General features: G+C 47.1%; 1 protein-coding gene across 1 annotated transcript in view; it reads left to right on the top strand.

Moving 5' to 3' along the window:
- PTPRT (protein tyrosine phosphatase receptor type T) overlaps positions 1-18,545 on the top strand; it is a 754,628-nt gene that overhangs the window by 103,417 nt on the left and 632,666 nt on the right. The window contains exon 5 of the mRNA XM_024746810.1: positions 11,120-11,294. Within this exon, the coding sequence (XP_024602578.1) occupies positions 11,120-11,294 (175 nt within the window). The remainder of the gene's footprint in view (positions 1-11,119; positions 11,295-18,545) is intronic.

Below are 18,545 nucleotides of genomic sequence, written 5' to 3' on the forward strand. Positions count from 1 at the left end.
GGGTGGGAGGGAGGTGGGGTGGGCAGTGTGATATGGCAGAGCTCCCCAGCTCTCTACCATCGCCATCCTGGGATACCTCACATGTATCTGGAGAGTGAATAGATTCAATAACTATATTTCTTCAAGGAAACCACCAGAAATGTTATCTCCCTCATCTATGTTTCAGGAAACATTGGGAGGTAGATGGCTTACGCTATGCTCTCTGGCAAAATGCCCGCTTGGCCAGTTAAGTCCAGGCTTATGTTCAACAGTGTAGTTGGAAGTAGGTCAGCATCTTTCTATAAGATATGAGACGCCAGTCATGATACCTGCCACCCAAGAGACAATTGCAGCCCTGATCTGAGATGGATGGGCTAAGGCAGTGGCGGATTTCTCATGAGATATTGCTTTGGATTTACTCCAGCGCCTAGAGGAACTGCCTGCAGACTTGCCAAAGTTGTGTTCCATGTAACAGGCTGGGGCGCCTCAGCCTGAGAATTTCCAAAGTCAGTGAAACAGACACATTGTGGCCAAGAGTCCCCAGGACACCTACAGCAGGTGTGCCTTTCAACAATGCTATTTCTTGCTGTCGCTTCCAAGATAAGCTGACTATTCCCTAAGTCACCAAATGTGGAAACTTTTTTATCCAGCAGTTTTAAGTCAGGGAAATAAAGGCGGTGACTTTAGTCTCAGAATAGTATGTCAGTGGCCCTTCTCCCTGGCAGTGGTTAGGGAAAAGTTGGTGGACGCGTAGTTGGGGATAAATCCCTGTTGCCTGTTGTAGAGAATGCTTACCTTCTTTTTATAGAGCAGGGATCTACAGTCTGCTTGTCCTTAAGTGCTTTCAGATCATAAATTAATAAGTTAAAAAGGAAGACTACCCATACCCCTGTTTTGCAGCCTCCTGAAGACTTAATGTGCTCTCTAGAAGACTCTGTCTGCTAGTGCCAGCTGTCATGGAATTGTAGTGCAAGTTTTGCGTAAAAATCAACAGACAGGACCTATGCAGAAATGCGTACACCTAAGCCTAGAACAATTGTAGTCTTTTAGGGAAACGGCGGATAAAGGCCAGTAAAAGTTATAAACAAGCTCATCTCGTTCTGGGATGATTTCTTCTTGAGGTGAAGCATGTAGTGCCGTGGCCTCCGGTGGAAGGGCCTCGTTCATAACTTGCTGACTCCTTATGTGATGCGTTGTCCTGAGGAATCCGGACTTGTGATTCTTCAAGCATTTTGTTCAAGCGAGTAGTTGGGTACATCCTGACTGGAATAACTAGGAAGAAAAGCAGCCTGCAGCCTGGGGAGCCCTTTTGGAAAAAGGAAAAAAAAAAAGCAATATTCAGGGTACAAGTAGGTGGAACTGCAGTGACAAGTTATCGGCGTAGCACTGTGAAAATGTACGTGGTACATCTCTTCCGGAAGGTAATTTGGCAGTAGTTAGCTAACACTTTTAAATGTACATATTCTTCCGGCAAGTAATTTTACTTTTGGGAATACACCTAAGGAAATAACCAGAGACAGGGAAAAAATGTATATGCAAGTGTGTTCAACAGGATGAAAAACTGAAAACAACCTAAATGTCCAGCAAGAGGGGACTGATTAAGTGAATGGGACCATTAAATATCAGGTTATAGAAGTCTGTTTAATGCCATTTTCACAGTATATATTGAAGTGAAAATAGCAAGTTATAAAACGATATGCCCAATATATTAATTTTATATCAAAACCCAACCATATGTATACACACATATTTACACAAATATATACATACCTCTATAAACATACACATATAACACTATAAAACACATATCAAGACACTTAATAATTGATTGCGATGGTAGATTATGTATGCTTTTTTTAAATCTTTACTCTTTTCTGTTTCATCCAAATATGCTAAAATGAATATAGGTAACTAATATTAACAGAAAAAATGCTGTTAAAAGGAGAAAAGTGATCACTTTTTCCTAGGCACAGAATATTCTAAGGATGGTAGGAGCCTTCACAGGGCATAGAATTAGGGATAGCTATTTTGACAGAAGCGGCAGCATTGGCCCCTGTTGAGAATACGGGTAAAGTTACCCTCAGACTGCCCCACCTCATCACCACCAAGAGATACTGTTCATTAAGGTGGAGGTTTAGAAATATTTTTGTGTGTCACCTGGTCTTTATGCTGCGGGATCCATGCACTCCTCAGGGGCTCCGGGGCAGGCCCTGTCAGCCCCACCCCAAGGCTGACTTCCAGGTCTCCCTACAAAGGATTCACTCCATCGGAAGTCTGTACAATGAATAGCATTCGAAGAGTCTCAGAAATGAGGCCATGTGTCCAAAGCCTCTGCACAGATCTCGGTAGGGCAGCATATGTGTTTAGACAAATCACGGGCGTTGTTACAGGGAGCACACCCGAACTTGGCAGCTCCTGCCCTGGGAAGCCATCAGCACAGCAGCGGCCACACCAGGGCTGATGAGATAAGCAGACGTGTTGGTCCGCTGTGGCAGAGTATTCCGGTAAACCTGTTTTCCCACTCCCCGCAGGGCTACTGCTGGCTCACAGGGCTGTGAGCGTCCTGGAAGCAGCTCCCCCTCCTGCCTGCATCTCTACCAGGTGTCCCTTCCATGCGGGGCTTTTGCTGAAAACCCAGTGGGCCCCCTACAACTACATACTAAGGAGAAATTCACGCCGATACTCAACACAGCGGGCATGTATTGAGTGGTTACACATATGGTGTATTTAATTCTCACAACCAGTCTTTCAGGTAGATGCTATTTGTAGCCCTGCTTTATAGATGAGGAGACTGAACCTTAAGGGTACGTGAGTCAGAGTTACCCAGGTCGTGAGCAGTAGAGGCAGGATTTGAATGCAGGTCTGTGTCTACGTCCTGGGTGGGCTCATCCTTCCATGCTCACCTCATAGTCCTGCCCACCTGTATCTCCACTCCAGCCTTTCCTTCCATACAGATGGCTTCCTATTAAAATAAAATTCACATATTTATCACATAGTTACCCACCTCTGATTTTCACTGTACTGGGTACTTAAAGAGATTTGAGGACTTCCCTGCTGGCGCAGTGGTTGAGGGTCTGCCAGCCGATGCAGGGGACACGGGTTCGTGCCCCGGTCTGGGAAGATCCCACATGCCGCGGAGTGGCTGGGCCCGTGAGCCATGGCCGCTGAGCCTGCACGTCCGGAGCCTGTGCTCCGCAACGGGAGAGGCCCCAACAGTGAGAGGCCCGCGTACCACACACACACACACACAAGAGATTTGAGTCTCTCAAATCTACAAACCAAATTCCAACACCCTTGGGCTTTTTTTCAAATTTCTGCCTTCTAGTTGCCTTCTTACAGCTCTTTTCCCCTTCTTGGCCACATTGCGTAAATGTGATGTCTACACTTGCAATGTGCCTTTCTTTAACTCCTGCCTCTTCCCAGAGTGGCTCTTGTGAAGGTCACCCGTGCTCTCCTTGTGGCTAAAGCCAGGGGGCAGCGTGGTGGCGGTGGTACTCCTCCCCCTCCCCCCCATCCTCCTTCATCATTATTATTATTCCTTATAGTTGGCTCTTCTTTCAGCATTTGATGATGCTGACCGCTCCCTCCTTGAAAATCTTCCTGCCCTCTTGGTTCCATGGCACATCTGTCAGCAGCTATGAAGGGTCTGAGAGTTTGCCTTATTTGCAAGCAAAGGGGTTAGGCTGCCCGTTGCATGGTTGCATGGATGCTGGCAGGAGACACGAGACTCTTGGGTCAGAGACAAAGGACTTTATTCCTCATTGCCCCGCAGGCACTACAAGCTTCATGTCTGCAACAGTTTCCCTTGTGCCCCCAAGTCCTGTGAAGATGATGTGAAGGTGGATCCAGGTGGGGTTTACACACTGTGTCATAGCTGGGGAACCCCACGCCTAGGATACCCCAATCTTTTATTATTACCTTTGAGATATAATTTACAAACCATAAAGTTCAATAAGTCTACCATTTAGTGGGTTTTAGTGTATTTACAGAGTCATGGCACCATTGCTACATGCTCTGTCTTTCCTTCTTTTCACCTGTAGGGACCCCAGATTAAAACACAGCCCCTGTAGGGCAACCCAGGGGAGGGAAATCTAGCTGGGCTTTGGATTTGCACAGGGTTGGGTTCCCTCAGGTTCGTCTGAAGCTGATGCATGGACCTCATCCTGCTCCACCCTGTGCACCTCCTCTCTGAGGACCGTAGGCAACTCTGACCTGGAGCTGTCCCCTCACACACGTATTCTTTCCTCCTTTACTTTCTGATATTTTTTCTCCCTGTCTTCCCTCAGCCCATCCCACATTTATGTGCTTCAGGACTGATCCAGCTCATTCCTGCCCCAGCACATGGGAGCTGGGAGAAAGCGTGGTGCGCAAGGCAACCCTGCTTCTTGCCCTCGTGGAACTTAACCTTTCGGCAGCAGAGACAGACATTTAGCAACTAATCACAGAGTTACATGTTTTATCACACGTGTGACCAGGCTCCCAGGGGGGAAAAGGGTCTGCTGAGGAGGTAGGGAGTAGGGAGAGTGGGGAGGAATTAGGAGTCTCAGAGAAGTGCCCGCGGAAGAAGTGGCCTGTGAGTAGAGTTCAGAGAGGTGAACTGGAAATAGTCAAAGGGCCATCAGGCTGCACAGGGCGATGGCATGTGTGCAGGCCCTTCACCACCTGCTCATCCTCTTTGCTCAGGGCTGACGGCTCCCTGTAGGGCTTATGCCAGGACCCTCCTGACGCTGCAGGAACTCTGAACCCAGAAATCAACCGTAAATGGGCAGTCAGCCATGCGCGTAGTGGGCCCTTGGGAGGTCTTTAGCATAGCGAATCAAAAATGATTTATGTCCACTTCTATTTCTTTCAACTTTTAATAAAGAATAATCAAAAGCTCTTCTTTAGAGATTGCCAAAGAGGTGCAGATATAGTCTTAAGAGAATCAATGGGCCAGCTTTTAGCAAGTTTCCAAATGTCATGCCATTGACGCAGTATGACTAGAAATGAAAAGAATATTTCGAATGAACTGTGGGAAGTTCACTGAAATATTTTCTAGCCAGGAGATTTCTGGAGCAATTAGAATAATTTTCAACTGGAAAGGGCCTCATTTTACTTGTGTGCGTGTGCGTGCGTGTGTGGTGTGTGTGCATGCACGCGCACTTGCGCTAGGAGCTCAGATCAGCACACGGGAGGTTTCTAGGACCCATGTGTTAGAATATCTCCTGTAAAACAGTCATAATGTCAGTTGCACACAGTTTCCTTTTATTAAAGACAGTAATGTTTCCACTTCTGCCGATTATAAATCAGTGGCAAGCCGGCATGCACTCTGGCATGTCCGGAAATAATGACAGCCATTTTTGCAGGCTGTGTCTTATCTCTTTGTAAAGGGAATAATGTCCTGACACAGGAGCAGAGAGGATGGGGAATTGCAAAATGGTGAGGCTATTATAGATAACTTGATAGTCAGTCAGGTAATACTAAAACAGCAGGCTTTCCATGGCATCAGGTGCTTCTCTTGTCTTCCTTTCTAGATAGTTCCTGAAGATAGAGAGGTTTTTGCCTGGGTGGTGGAAGGATGCACATATGCCAGGGTCAGAAGTATTAAAGTGTGGGCATTTGCAGTCCATACTCCTGTAAAGAGTGTGTGCTCTCAAACCAAGCCGGCTTATTCCACATAACATAAAACAAGCTAAGGGAAGGTGGAATTTGAGTTGTTTTAAAAGAGAGAGATAAGCAGATGAAAAAGAAAGAAAAAAAGAGAGGTTTCAAAGGGAACTGTTACCATGATGAATGAGAGAGAAATGGGTATAAAATGGGATTAAGCAGGACCACCGATAAGGCTATAAAATGCCTTTGTTCAGCTTAGAACACATGTGCCCCCCTGGGTGGATGAATTGGAAAAAGGTTCGCCCTGTGGGCACATGCAGGTCCAAGGCATATAGCCTGGCACGAAGACAGAGCCTTTGGGCAAAGAAAATAGGTAGCCTTCCTCCAAGTGGGTTCGGTCAGCCTGTGGTCAGGACTCCTGCTTTGCCAGCAGAACAGGGGCTGGATTTGGGTGCCACACCCTTGGCTCATGGCTGGGCATCTTTGGTGCGGTGACCAATTGCTCAGCCTCAGGGAGTGGCCTGGATTTAAGGAATGTGTCCATTCATGTGTTTCGTGATATTATTTGGCCCGTTCTTTCCAGTGAGGGACTTAAGGTGACATTAGCCTTCAGATCTTGGAGACAGAGGACAGGGCCAGCAGCATCAGTGTCACTCTGGAACTTGTCAGAAATGCAGATTATCTAGCCTCACCCCTGACCTACTGAGTCACTCTGGAGGTGATCATTATGCATGCTAAGGTTTGAGAGCCGCTGCTTTAGACGGATGGAGCTGGGGTAAGAAAACCTCACCCAAGCCTAATAGCACATTGGATATGACACCCCTTAATAATATATTCAGAAAGTCTGTTAGCCAGGAATGCAGGAAGATGCTTTGCCCCTCCTTACATAGATACTTCTGACTTTGAGACCGCTGAGGTTTCTAGAAAGCTAGGCATAGATCACGTCAGTTCCCAAACTGTTTTCTGTGGAGCAGTCATTTCCTGCAAGATGGCGTTTGATGTTCTTTGAACAAGCAGAGTGAGTTTCTGGAACACTGCACACTCTACCCTCCTCACACAGAGTCACAGGGTAACTCTGCACTTTCGTGCACTGGCTGGCAGCTGGGCAATGTGATTAAGGCCTCAGTGTCTGGAGTCACATCACCTGGGTCCACATCCTAACTCCATCCCTCAGCAAAGTCATGTTAAGGTTTTGCTTCTCTTGCTATGGTTCATGGACCGGCATCAGCGACAAGACTTGGGAGCTAGCTGGAAATGAAGGATGTCAGGTCCCCCCACAGACTCAGGGAATCGGAGTCTGCATTTTTAACAAGATTCCCCAGGAGGTTTGTATGCACATTAATTTGAAAAGTACTATTCTAAACCATGTTGCTTGACCTGTCTGCCTCAGTTTCCTTATCTGGAGAACAGGAGTATTCTTAGGACCTATCTCATGCCTTATCATCCCATGAGAATCACCTGGAGGGTCTGTGAAAGCAAAAATGGCCTGGCTCCCCCTATAACAGCTCCTGATTTATTAGGTCCAGAGAGGGGCCAGAAAATTTGCATTTCTAACAGGTTCCCAGGGGGTGCTAATGCAGTAGATCTGGGGACCACACTTTGAGAACCACTGCTTTAGATTATTCTAAAAGCATTGCTCATCCTCTGCTGACCGTGTTTTCCTCCTTGAAGGATGCTATTTCAATACTTGACTTTGTGTTTATGTTTTGCCCTTTTTGCTGTTTTGTTGGAATCTTAACGCCAGCCTGTAAATTCTTCTGGGAAGAAATTATAGCTTCCACATTCCACACACTCTCATTTTCTGTTTTGTTAAATAATGAGGACATTTCCAGTGCAATTAATAATAGAATAAGGAAAGGGGAAAAGACAACTCAGACTACCAACCCCAATAAACAGCCTCCATAAATGGATATCAGCCCTGGAAATCTCATTAAAATTAACATTTCTCACAGGTTCCCAGGCGATGTCGATGCTGGGTCTGGGACCCACCCTTTGAGAAGTACTTTCCTAGGGATTTGAGAAGGATTAAGTGGATTCTATCATGTAAGCCAGGTAACACCGTGCGTAGCACAGACTGAGCACTCGGACATGTTCGTTAATGTGACTTTTACTTAATAAATGCTCAGACAGATCCCATTACTTTGAACAAAATATTTATCAAGCTCAGTTATGGAACTTTATTCGCTGGGGGATAGATCGGCTTTTCAGAGGAAGCAGTGCGTTATTGCAGGGGTACTTGAGCTTCCCACATTGTCAGTGATCTATGGAGATCAGTTCCCAGCCCCCTGCCCCCCCCACCCTTTTTTTTTAACATAGATTCAGGAGCAGACAACCAGCAAATCTCAGGGCAGTGGCTCATGGGCTTTCAGGAGACCCTATGTATAATATACTGGAGGAGGAGATAGAGATAGGAAGGTTCTGGGTAGAATGGATTAAAGTGTCCTTTATGAGCCAGTGCCCCAGACTGCAGGGTACTGTGCATGTTGGCTGCTAAAGGCTCACAAATCCTCCTTCCCCAGAGAACTGTGCCCTTGGTCAAAGGGGAACCATTTTTTCCTCCCCCACCTGACCATGACCTGTGACTGATGGGCGTGGAGTGCAGAAGCTGGCCCCTTGCCTCCTGATGAGATTAGCTCTGGTACACTTCATGCTCTGGAGCTCCGTGGAGTCAGGCTGAAGCCAGACCCCAGTTTCCACCACATTGTTGCTCAGCTTCTTTTCTCACCCTTTCCTTCATCCCCGTTCTCCTGAGAGCACTCAGTAAATCACCAGGTCTCAGACTCTGCTTCCTTCTGGGGAGCCCAACCTAAGACACCCTTCTGAGTGCCCAGTGGGAAACTTACTCAATTGATTCATTGACTCAGAGGGGCTAGAAGATGATTCACTTTAGAACCACAGACATAGCTCTGAGAAACTTGCCACAAGAAGAAAGGAAGTGTGCCTGGAACTTTCAGAGGAAGGATATACTTACGGATGAAAAATATTACAGGAACCAAAAGAAAATTTCCAACAGGCCAAAGGGGTGACATGGGCCTGAGGGTTTGATAGAATTTTCCACAGGCTTCTATGTGCATCATCTGTGTCATGCTCCTCTCTGGCTTTTCCTAGGACTTTGACTTCCCTTCACTGTCCTGCTCCTCTTTCCTAGCACCCTAACATCTGCATCCCTGTGCACTTACATGGCACCTGGTATGACGGCTGGGAAGCTTTACTCTCCCACTTTGCCTCCAGGTTGTGGTCCACTTCAGGCTCCTGGCATCTCCCCTGTACCACCCCTCCCTGTGCCCACTCGAACCTGCTCATCGCCTGTGGGCTTAGGTTTCTGAGTCTGTTCCTGCGTCATGAAACCTCCCCTTGTTTGCTTCCCTTGCATCTTCTCTCCTGCCTCTGTCTGGGTCTGAGACAGTGGCTGGCACCTGTGCTTCTTACTCATTCTCTCTGCTTAAATCCCTTCTCCATGTTGCCACAGCATTCTGGCATCTGAGCCTCTCACCATTCCTGGTATTCTAGAATCCCTCCCGATCTCTGCTCCTGGGCTCCTGGGTGACTGCGCAGTTGCTTGCCCTTCCATCTGGGCTCATCTCTCTGAACTTAACCTCCATTTCTCCTTGCTCTGGTCCATCACAGCCCTGTTTCCTATTTTGGCTCTGGGCCCTCCTGCTCGACCCTGTCCTGCTGTTGCCTGCTCCCAGTATGACAGGTGTGATTATCAAAAGGCCTATTTTCTAGAGATTTTATTAGACAACCTGCAATTTCCTATCCTTCCATGGGAGAAAGCCTGGTGGTTCGGGAGCTAAACAGAAAAATCTAAATTGTTCAAGGGGATGCACTGAATCCTCTCTGGTTCTGCTGGAATCTGACATCTTTAAGAAGAAAAGTTAAATAATACTGGAGGAGACACCAAAATAAAATTTAAACATGAAAAATTAATATTTTGCGCTTAATCAGTCCTTTGCCGTTTGTGTTAATTCCTTATTGCTGATGTAAAAAGTTCTGCAAACTTAGTGGCTTAAAACAATGCAGATTTATTACTTTACAGTTGTGGAGATCAGAAGTCAGAAATTGGGTCTTACTGGGCTAAAATCAAGGTGTTGGCTGGGCTGGGCTCCTCTGGAGAAGGAGAGGGGAGAATCTCTTCCCTTAACCTTTCCAACTTCTCGAGGCTGCCCTGCATTCCTTAGCTCATGGTTCCTTCCCGCATCTTCAAGCCATCAGTCACGTCACTCTGACCTCTGCTTCTGTCACCACATCTCCTTCTCTGACTCTGGCCATCCGGCCTTATTCCTCTTCTGCATATAAATCCTCTTGGATAATTCAGGATCTCTCGCCATCTGAAAATCCTTAATCACATCTTCAGAGTCCCTTTTGCCATGTAAGGTGATATATTTACAGGTTTCTGGGATTAGGATGTAGACATTTTTGAGGGGCTGTTATCCAGTTTACTCCACTTCACCTGGCTAATTGCATGGTTAATTTAGAGAGCTCCACTAACACCAGAATATACCTTCATGTGTTAAATGTTTTACATGCCTTCTCATTTATTCGTCGCAATAACTCCATAGAGCAAACACCAGTGTCAGATCCATTGTTTTAATGAGGAAACTGAAGCCCAGAGAAATGCAAGTGCCTGCACAAGTGGTTTTGGCTTGGCATTTGTTTTCCTATCAGTTATTGTAACTTGCTGCTGTGAGAAAGGGCCTTATTCAAACTCAGAGTATCACATCTAAGATTCAGGATGGTAAAGACAAAAATGCCTTGCTAGAAATGTTGATTCTAGAAATGTTTAGCAAGTCAGGAGGCTTCAGGGCACGGTGCTAGAAATGAAAATAGAAAAATCCTGCCCTCGGGGAGCTTACAGTCTACAGTGGGAAACACTTGTAGGAAAAAATGTGTGGGAAGTTTGCACCATACATGAGAGAGTGAGGAACTTCCAGAAGGTGTTGTGACAGTCAGGGGCACTTACTGGAGATGCTAACGAGCTGAACCTGTGTGTTTAAGGGAGAGGGAGTACCTCCAGGGAGACAGGAGGCACCAGGCAGAGGAAGAAGCATATGCCAAGGAGGAGAGGTGTTGAAAAGCCCCCATCCTCACTCTACCTGGAGGGACAGATTGGTCCCTGTGGAGGAGACTCAGAGCCTGTGGGTGGTGTACCAGGACACCAGCTGTTTATTATCACTTTGTGGGCTGTGTCTTCACTAACTTACCTGAGTCTACATTTACGGAAACCCTGTGGGTTTTGCTTAAGAGATGAAGGAAAACAGGAGGAAGGTTAAGGGGCCAAGTGCCAACCCCAAATGCAGATGAGAAAGGAGCCAAGGTGTTTAGAAGCGGCTGTGCTCTCTCTTCCTATGGCCAGGCATCCACCCTCTTGAATCAGCTCACTAGCAAAGTTTATTCTTGAATCACATCACTTGCAGAAACCAGCAATGGAGAGTCCTTATTATGGAAAGTCATGGGCCCCAGGGGTGTGGGGACGGGTGGAACTTCCATGCTGGGGTCACTCAGGAGTGTGTGATAATATGACTTCTCCTTCCCTTCCTCTGTCCTGTAGCAATGGAATGGCAGGGACACGGCCCTCATGGTCACCCGCGTGGTCAACCACAGGCGCTTCTCGGCGACAGTCAGTGTGGCGGACACTACCCAGCGGAGTGTGAGCAAGTACCGCTGTGTGATCCGCTCTGACGGTGGCTCTGGTGTGTCCAACTACGCTGAGCTGATTGTGAAAGGTGAGTGCCACCACCCGTGCCTCTTCCCAGGTGGTTGATTTCACGGGGATCCCTTGGCCCCATCCTTGCATGGTGGGAGGAGTTAAGACTCCCCCGCTTTCTCATCTGGTGTTCCTACACCCATTCCGTAGACTGAAACACAATTTCCAATTCTTCCCATCAACGCACATCAAAAAAAACAGAGGAAGTTATTGTGAAATCATGCAATATTACATTGTCATTCAAAGTTGAGTCTTACAGGTAGGATCTGTATATGAAAGCTTATGGGATATATAACACAGACGACATCTCCAAATTAGGCTTTATTCTGCATTTAAAGTTAGAGTGAGCCAATGTCCTTGTGTTTTGGTGGCGTCCTATTACAGTGATCAGAGTACAATTGTTTCTGAGGGATTTTTTATTGAAAACTCGATATAATGACAATATTTTAGAAGGACTTTTGAAATAAATAACCTCCCACCCCACTGGCTTTGATTCCATTTTTTTTTCAATTTTCTTTTTCACCTTGAGGTATCGCTGACATGTTTTTCCATTAAAATATGCACATTGTTCCTTTTCTGCTTCTCTCGAGGAGCTCGACAGTCCGTTCAGTTTTGAAAGACTGTATAATCTTTGTTACAGTGCTTAACGGTTGTATGCTATTTCATCAAGTGAACCACCCTAATTTTAAAAATCTCCGTCATCCTTTAGGTAATTCCAGGTATATTTGTTTTTCTTTTATCTTTCCTTTGTGCGTGCAGCGATTAACGCCTCAATTGAGTTCTTCTGAAGAGAATATTTTTATTCTACTAAACCAGATTATTTCCTTGGATAAATTCCCTAGGGGTAGAGTTGGTAGGCCAAAGAATCTTTACGGAGTTTTCTTTGTGTTGCGATACTGCTTTTGAAAAAAAAAAAAAAAAAGAAGAGAAAAGAGGTTTGACAGCTTACACTGGAAAATAGCAGCGTATGGATGTTCTCATTTTCCAGTGTTATGTTCGCCGATTAAAATTTTAATCTAACATAATTTAGTGAATGAAATAAGCTGTTTGTCTTCATGCTAGCTGTAGAATGATACCCAGTGTTTTGAAGGTAGAAGCATCGCTCCACCCTCCAGAGGATCCTGAGTTGGTTCCCTTGGTCAAAGGATCGGTTGATGTGAAACCTTGACCTCTCTTTGCTTCCGCATGTCATGGTAGCCTTGTCTGGACTAGTATGAGTCTAGGATCTCTAATCCTAGAGAGTGTGGGATTCTCTCTCCTGTGCTGTCCTGACTCCAGATGGATATTCACATGGCTGCCCATTTGTCATTAATCAGATCTCAACTTGACTGTCATCATGCCATCTTCTCTGAGAGAACTACCCTCCCCTGACCCGCCCCCCCGATTCTGGTGGTCACATTCTATTATATCACCTTGTCTCTTTTTAACTCATCACATTTCCAAATTATGTATTTTTCTTTATTTGTTTACTTGGCAGCGTCCGTCCCCCCCTTTAGGATATAAGCTCTGTGGGGTTTGGGGCATCTTCCATTTGGTTCATGGTTCACAATCAGTCCCCCGAGCTTAGCTGAGTGCCTGGCGTGAGTGCTGAGCACATCGAACCATCTGAGATAGCATTTGATGGTTCTGACCTGCACAGTCGGTCATTTTGTAAGGCTCAACCTTAAAATACTTGTTGAATGGTGGATAAGTGACGGAGTTATTGGCCTCAGCAGGAATGCATTTCATCACTATAATTCTATGAACACTTAAGCTGAAGATCAACACATTGGGTACTTAAGAACAGAACAACTAACAGGAAAAAAAAATCATCTTTAAAGTAGTTTACATTGAGTGCCATTATATATAAAAGAAACCATCATTTTGATCCCATTTGGCTTGTATCTTAGCTTTTTGGTGCCATAAGATTGATTTGTGTGATAAAGTGGCCTTTGCAGGTCTTTCAGATGGTGAATATGTAACTCCTGAGCTGTGCCCTCTGGAACGCTCACTACACATACTCCTTTATGGTGACCTCCCACACTGGAAAGGAAGCCCACCCTCCCCACCCGGAGAATGGATAGTGTTTTCTCGTGTTGTCCCCGGTCTCACCAGCACCTTGCCCATGCCTGGCACAGCATTGGTAATGATTGCATAGGGTGAAGGACTAGGGGGCTACTGTAGGGCTCTGAACTTTTCACCCGCAGACAAGTGGAACCAGAAAATGCTTCATTTAGTCTTATGTCCCCAGGTGTGGAGAAGGAGGTGTGGGAAACCAAATCCAGAGGGCTCTGGGACAGAGGATGAGATTTTCATGGCGAAGCATCATGGCCTTTATTTGGAGGGGTGGCCAGTGTGTCCTAGGACTGTGGTTTATCCTTTGTTGGCTGTGTGTCCTGGGCCAGAGTTCAGCTTGGACTGAGTGGTGTCCTGACCAGGTTTGTCAATACAATCCAGGAGCTAACACTGCTCTATCCCCTCCCCACCCCAGCCCTTGCTGCTCCATTTTAAGGGATGTGCTGGATGGCCTCCTTCAGAGGTCTCCTTCAGGGTGGGCGATGGTGGGTTTGTGCTCCTGGTGACCGGGTCCCGTTTTGTTATGCCTTACTGAAATCCTTTATGGAATATCACATTTATTTTAGTGCCCATTTTTCTTCCTGCTTGCGTTTTTTTCCCTTTTTATATTCAATTGGTGGTAAGCTCGAAGCTGGACCCCTTGAATGTAGAAGTCCCTTCACATCCGAGACCTCATGTAGTCCAGATTTTGGTTCTGCACCTTGGTTTTATTTTAGTTCATTTTACGGCTGTGAGAACAGTCACAGCCAGGTTGAGAAAGAGAGACAGGTCCTAGGGGCAGAGCTAGGACTGGACCAGGAGCTAGATCATGCTGTTTTGGCAACACCTGGAGCGCCTGAGGATTGTGGCCTTGTCAGCACATGGTAGCGTGATGTCATGAACAGTGTCGAAAGCGTCCAGATAGCAGACAGGGTTCATGACAGGGGTCCCCCGACCTGTTGCTAACTTGCCTTTTTAACTCATGCATCACCCTCCCACTACTCCCCACCTTTCTGGAGTGGGGTACTAACTGACAGATTCGTGGAGAAATGGATTTAACCCTTCCCGACACACACACACACACACACACACACACACACACACACACAGAGTCTCTCTCTCTCTCTCTCTCTCACACACACACACTCTCTCTCTCTCTCTCTCATAAAAAGCTAATGGTACCCAAGCCAAACAAGACAGTGAAAGATAGGGGACACCCAGAGGCAGCAGCAACCAGAGGAAGCCTGTCACCCTGGAGTGTGTGGCCAGGAACCCACTTGAAGGCAGCAAACCAGAGCACTGGGGGGAAAGCGCTTTATGAAGAATGACTCATGCACATCTTAGAGCCCCTTTCTGTGGCTGAGCCAGAATGCTTAAATACTTTAATACTGAAGTGTTTGCACTTGTTAAAAACAAACAACAAAAAAAAACGGAAAAAATAGAAATCTACCTTCTTTCAGGGAAGGGAGAAAATCTGAGAAAGAAGACTATTCTCAAAGGCCAAGCGCTCTCCCAGGGGATGGGGCTGCTCCCCAAATTGAATTTCCTGTTCCTGGTTTACACATCACACTGATCGTGGGGGCCGAGTGGCAGGGAGCTGACAGACACTGGGGCGTCACAGGAATAAGACCATCCCTGGGCAGCATTTTTTCCAGGTTTCCTCTGTTTAGTTCCAGTTCAGAGACAGGAAAGGACCCTGGAGCTGAGATGCCCGGGTTTGAATCCTGGCCCCTTCTCATCCCAGCTCAGTGACCTTGAACATCAACCTCTCCCAGCTTCAGCTGGTTTATCTGGGGGTGGAGGTATAGCATTACCTCCCTCAGAGGTGTGTGTCCTGAGGATTACATAAGACAGTGGCTGTAAGAGTTCTTAGAAGAGTGCCTGGCCCACTGAGCTATAAGTGTTTGTTAAATAAAATAAATGACTTGAGGTGGGTGGGGTTTCCCCCGTAAGGAAGTAAAAGGTGGTGACGGCCTGAGTGGGTGGTGGGGCAGGACACCTGGCCCAGGTGCGGATTTGATTGCGATCTGTGTGGCCCTGGAGAGATCCCTTAAGGCCTCCTCTGCAAAGAGGGGACTGGTGCTTTCCCCCATGTGCTGAGCATACAGAAAGGGAGGGAGGAATATCAAAGAGGGGGGCCAACACGTGGACTTGGGAACATTTGGGTCGTTAGACTCCCTGGGTGCCCTTCTGTATCTACCACCGGTGAGTCAGGTTTCTGGACCAAAAGAAAAGTAGCTGGTCCCGCTTGTGCTCAGCCACCTGACCACATGGGCCCCGTCCGCCTGGCGTCGCTCCTTCAGAACTCGGGCCATGCAGGGATTAGGAGGTTACAGGACCCCTCAGCGCCCAAGGGTGCCAGGAGCTGGAGGCCCCTCTGGTGGCATGCGTGGCAGGTGCTTGCGCGGGGCCAAGCCGTGGAAGGTGGAGACTCGGGCCGGGTCTCTGTCTTTCCCTAAGCAGGTGTGTTCGTGGCTGGCTGGCCTGTGGCTCATGTATTATCCTGGGATGGTGAGCCTTAGTGCCTCAGAAGATGCCGCCTCACCTGAGTGTAGGTAATACCAGGTTCTCAGGGCCACACACTGATCAAAATGAAAGCAAATTGGAATAACTTAATTCCAAAGAACTGTTTATTGAGTTGTGGTAATGTACCTGGGTATACATTAGATTACTCTGTAATCGAGGTTTTGCTCATTTGACAATCTGCCCTCTCAACCTACCTGTTCCAGACCAGTGCTCATAAATGCACCAATTCTCTCCCTGTTTCTGGGTTTCTTAACATCTTCGATTTCAAGGTGTTTTAGTTTATCCCAAAGGCAGGTGTCTTCAAAAATGCAGATGTGGTCTTGATGAAAATTTTCTAACTCATCAAAAATGTGTTGTTGGTGGTGATTTTTAAATTTGCCTTCTAACTCCATTTAACAGCCTACCAGGGCTTCTGAGCCCTCTTATCAATATGCAGATTGGTGCCTAGAAGAAATCCAGTACTGGTGCTGAGAGTCAGATGTTCTGATTTAAGTACTGATATGACTTCCTATCAAGGCAGCTGGGTAGGGTCAAGAGCATGGATTTGGGATGTAAACATCCCAAGTTTCAGTCTCGGCCCTGGCCCCAGCTATCTGTGTCTTCAGGCAAATTATATATTCACTCCAAGCCTCACTTTCCTCATCTGTTCAGTGAGGGTAAATATAGCTAACTGGATCCTTATTAGAAGGAGACAATATATGTATAGATCCCAGTAAAAGTAGACACCCACCCACTTATATCTGTAACTATCAATAATCACATTTTACTGTTATTAAGGGGATAGCGACCAAATACAGTGTCCATTTGTCCTTGTTCTGCTTCTTGTACTGTGGAAATTTAAACTTAGTCATCTGAAGGTCTCTTTCCTCTGGAGTGGGCTCGGGGTCATCAAATGCAGCCCCCCAGTCCGAATTGGTTGCAGAAATGCTTTCCTTAGGTCGCACTCTCTTTTTTACTTTTAACACTTGTTCCAATACTTACACGCCTCTTGAAGTTGTATTGATTTGGCCACATCGAGCCTGCATTCTGGGGTGGCAGCAGCGGGCTGGTATGGCTGCCCTGTTCTGGGGCATGTGCTCCGCAGCCCACCCCCGTCCTCACCCGGCCCATTTTGCTCACATCACTAGTCTGGTTCCTGTAGGCCTTTGAGTTTACAGCCTCTGGTTTAAAGATGACATGGCTGGAGTAGTTGACTTGTTCTTATATTCGTTTGTTTAATAGTTTATTGAGCCCCAACTATGTGTCAAGTAGTGTGATAAGCTCACGGTCTAGCAGGAAGAATTGCGCAGGCCTGTAATGTACGGTCATCTAGCTGTGTTGGGCGCCTACTATACTGTCGTACTAGAGTCCTATCCATAATCCTACGATACAGGTGCTGTAGCATCCCTCTCTTACAAATCAGGGCATGGAGGATCAGAGAGGTTAGGCAGTCATCCCAAGGTCACACCCCTTATACATGGCAGAGCTGGGATTCCAGCCCATGCCTGCTTGTGTCTCACTCATGCTCTTCCTTCTATACCACGTTTCTTAACCAAATCCAGTATGGTAGGCCCTGTAATCAGGTGTGAGCTGAGGACATACAAAGGGTGGAACAACTGATGCAGTTTGGGAAAGCATCTGCAGCCTTCGGAGATGACCAAGGCTGCTGGTTGCTGCCCCATCAGTGAGAGCAGCCTAGGAGGACAGCTGCATGCCGGGGGAAGAGGCAAAGCCAGTGACCACCCTGAGCATTTCAGCTTGGACAGTCACTGGAGCACTGCAGAGGTGCCGTCAGAATCGTTTCTGTTCCCTGCCCGCCTTCAGAGGCAGGGAAGAGCTGGGGGCTGTATGGCCCAGTGGTCAGAGAGCCTGGGCTGGAATCCAGCCTCTGCCCTGTAACCTCCACTTCCTAAGCCTGCCTGGAGCCCCGTCATCCCCACCACCTCTCCTGTCCACACCCTAGACCAGGAGGTGGCCAACCACTCCTGCACAGGGCATGGTAGTAAACGTTTTTAGCTTTGTGGGTCATCCAGGCTCTGTTTTAACTACTCACCTCTGCTGTTGTAGCAGAAGTAGCCCTAGAAAAGATGTCAGTGAGTGAGTAAGGCTGTGTGGCAATAAAACTTTATTTACTCAAACAGGCACGGAGCAGGATTTGGCTCCCAGGACACAGTTTGTCCATCACTGCACGGGACCAACCCCCATCTCTTTGCAGTTGGATGACTCTGCCAGCCTCCTGCGTGCTCCACTGCTGCACCACCGAGGTCTGTTCTCTATGCAACAGCCTCAGTGATACTTTGAAAACAAGTTGAATCATGGCCCACCCTTGCCTAAAACCCTCCACTAGCTCCTCTCTTATCCTCAGAGTAAAGTCCAAACTTCTTAATGCAGTCTCTAGATGTGGCCTCTGTCTCTGATTTCTGACCCCCCGCTCCAGCCCCATATTTTTCCTCTCATTCTCTTCTCTGGCCACACCGGTCCACTTCCTCTTCCTTGAACCCCAGCACGTTAAGTCTGACCTTAGGCCCTTTTCACTTGCTCCTCTCTCTTTGCCCGAAATACTTCTCTTCCAGACGATTGTGTGGCTCATTTGCTTTGTCCACTGTGGTCTCTGCTCAGCTCCTCAGAGAGCCTTCGCGTGACCACACTACCTCCTGTGACTCTGCACCATTGTACTAGGCTGTGGTTTTCTTCCCCGCTCTCATCACTGCCCGCCATGGTCATTCACATC

The sequence above is a fragment of the Neophocaena asiaeorientalis genome, unplaced genomic scaffold (assembly GCF_003031525.2).
Source record: "Neophocaena asiaeorientalis asiaeorientalis breed wild unplaced genomic scaffold, Neophocaena_asiaeorientalis_V1.1 scaffold132, whole genome shotgun sequence".
NCBI lineage: Eukaryota > Metazoa > Chordata > Mammalia > Artiodactyla > Phocoenidae > Neophocaena > Neophocaena asiaeorientalis.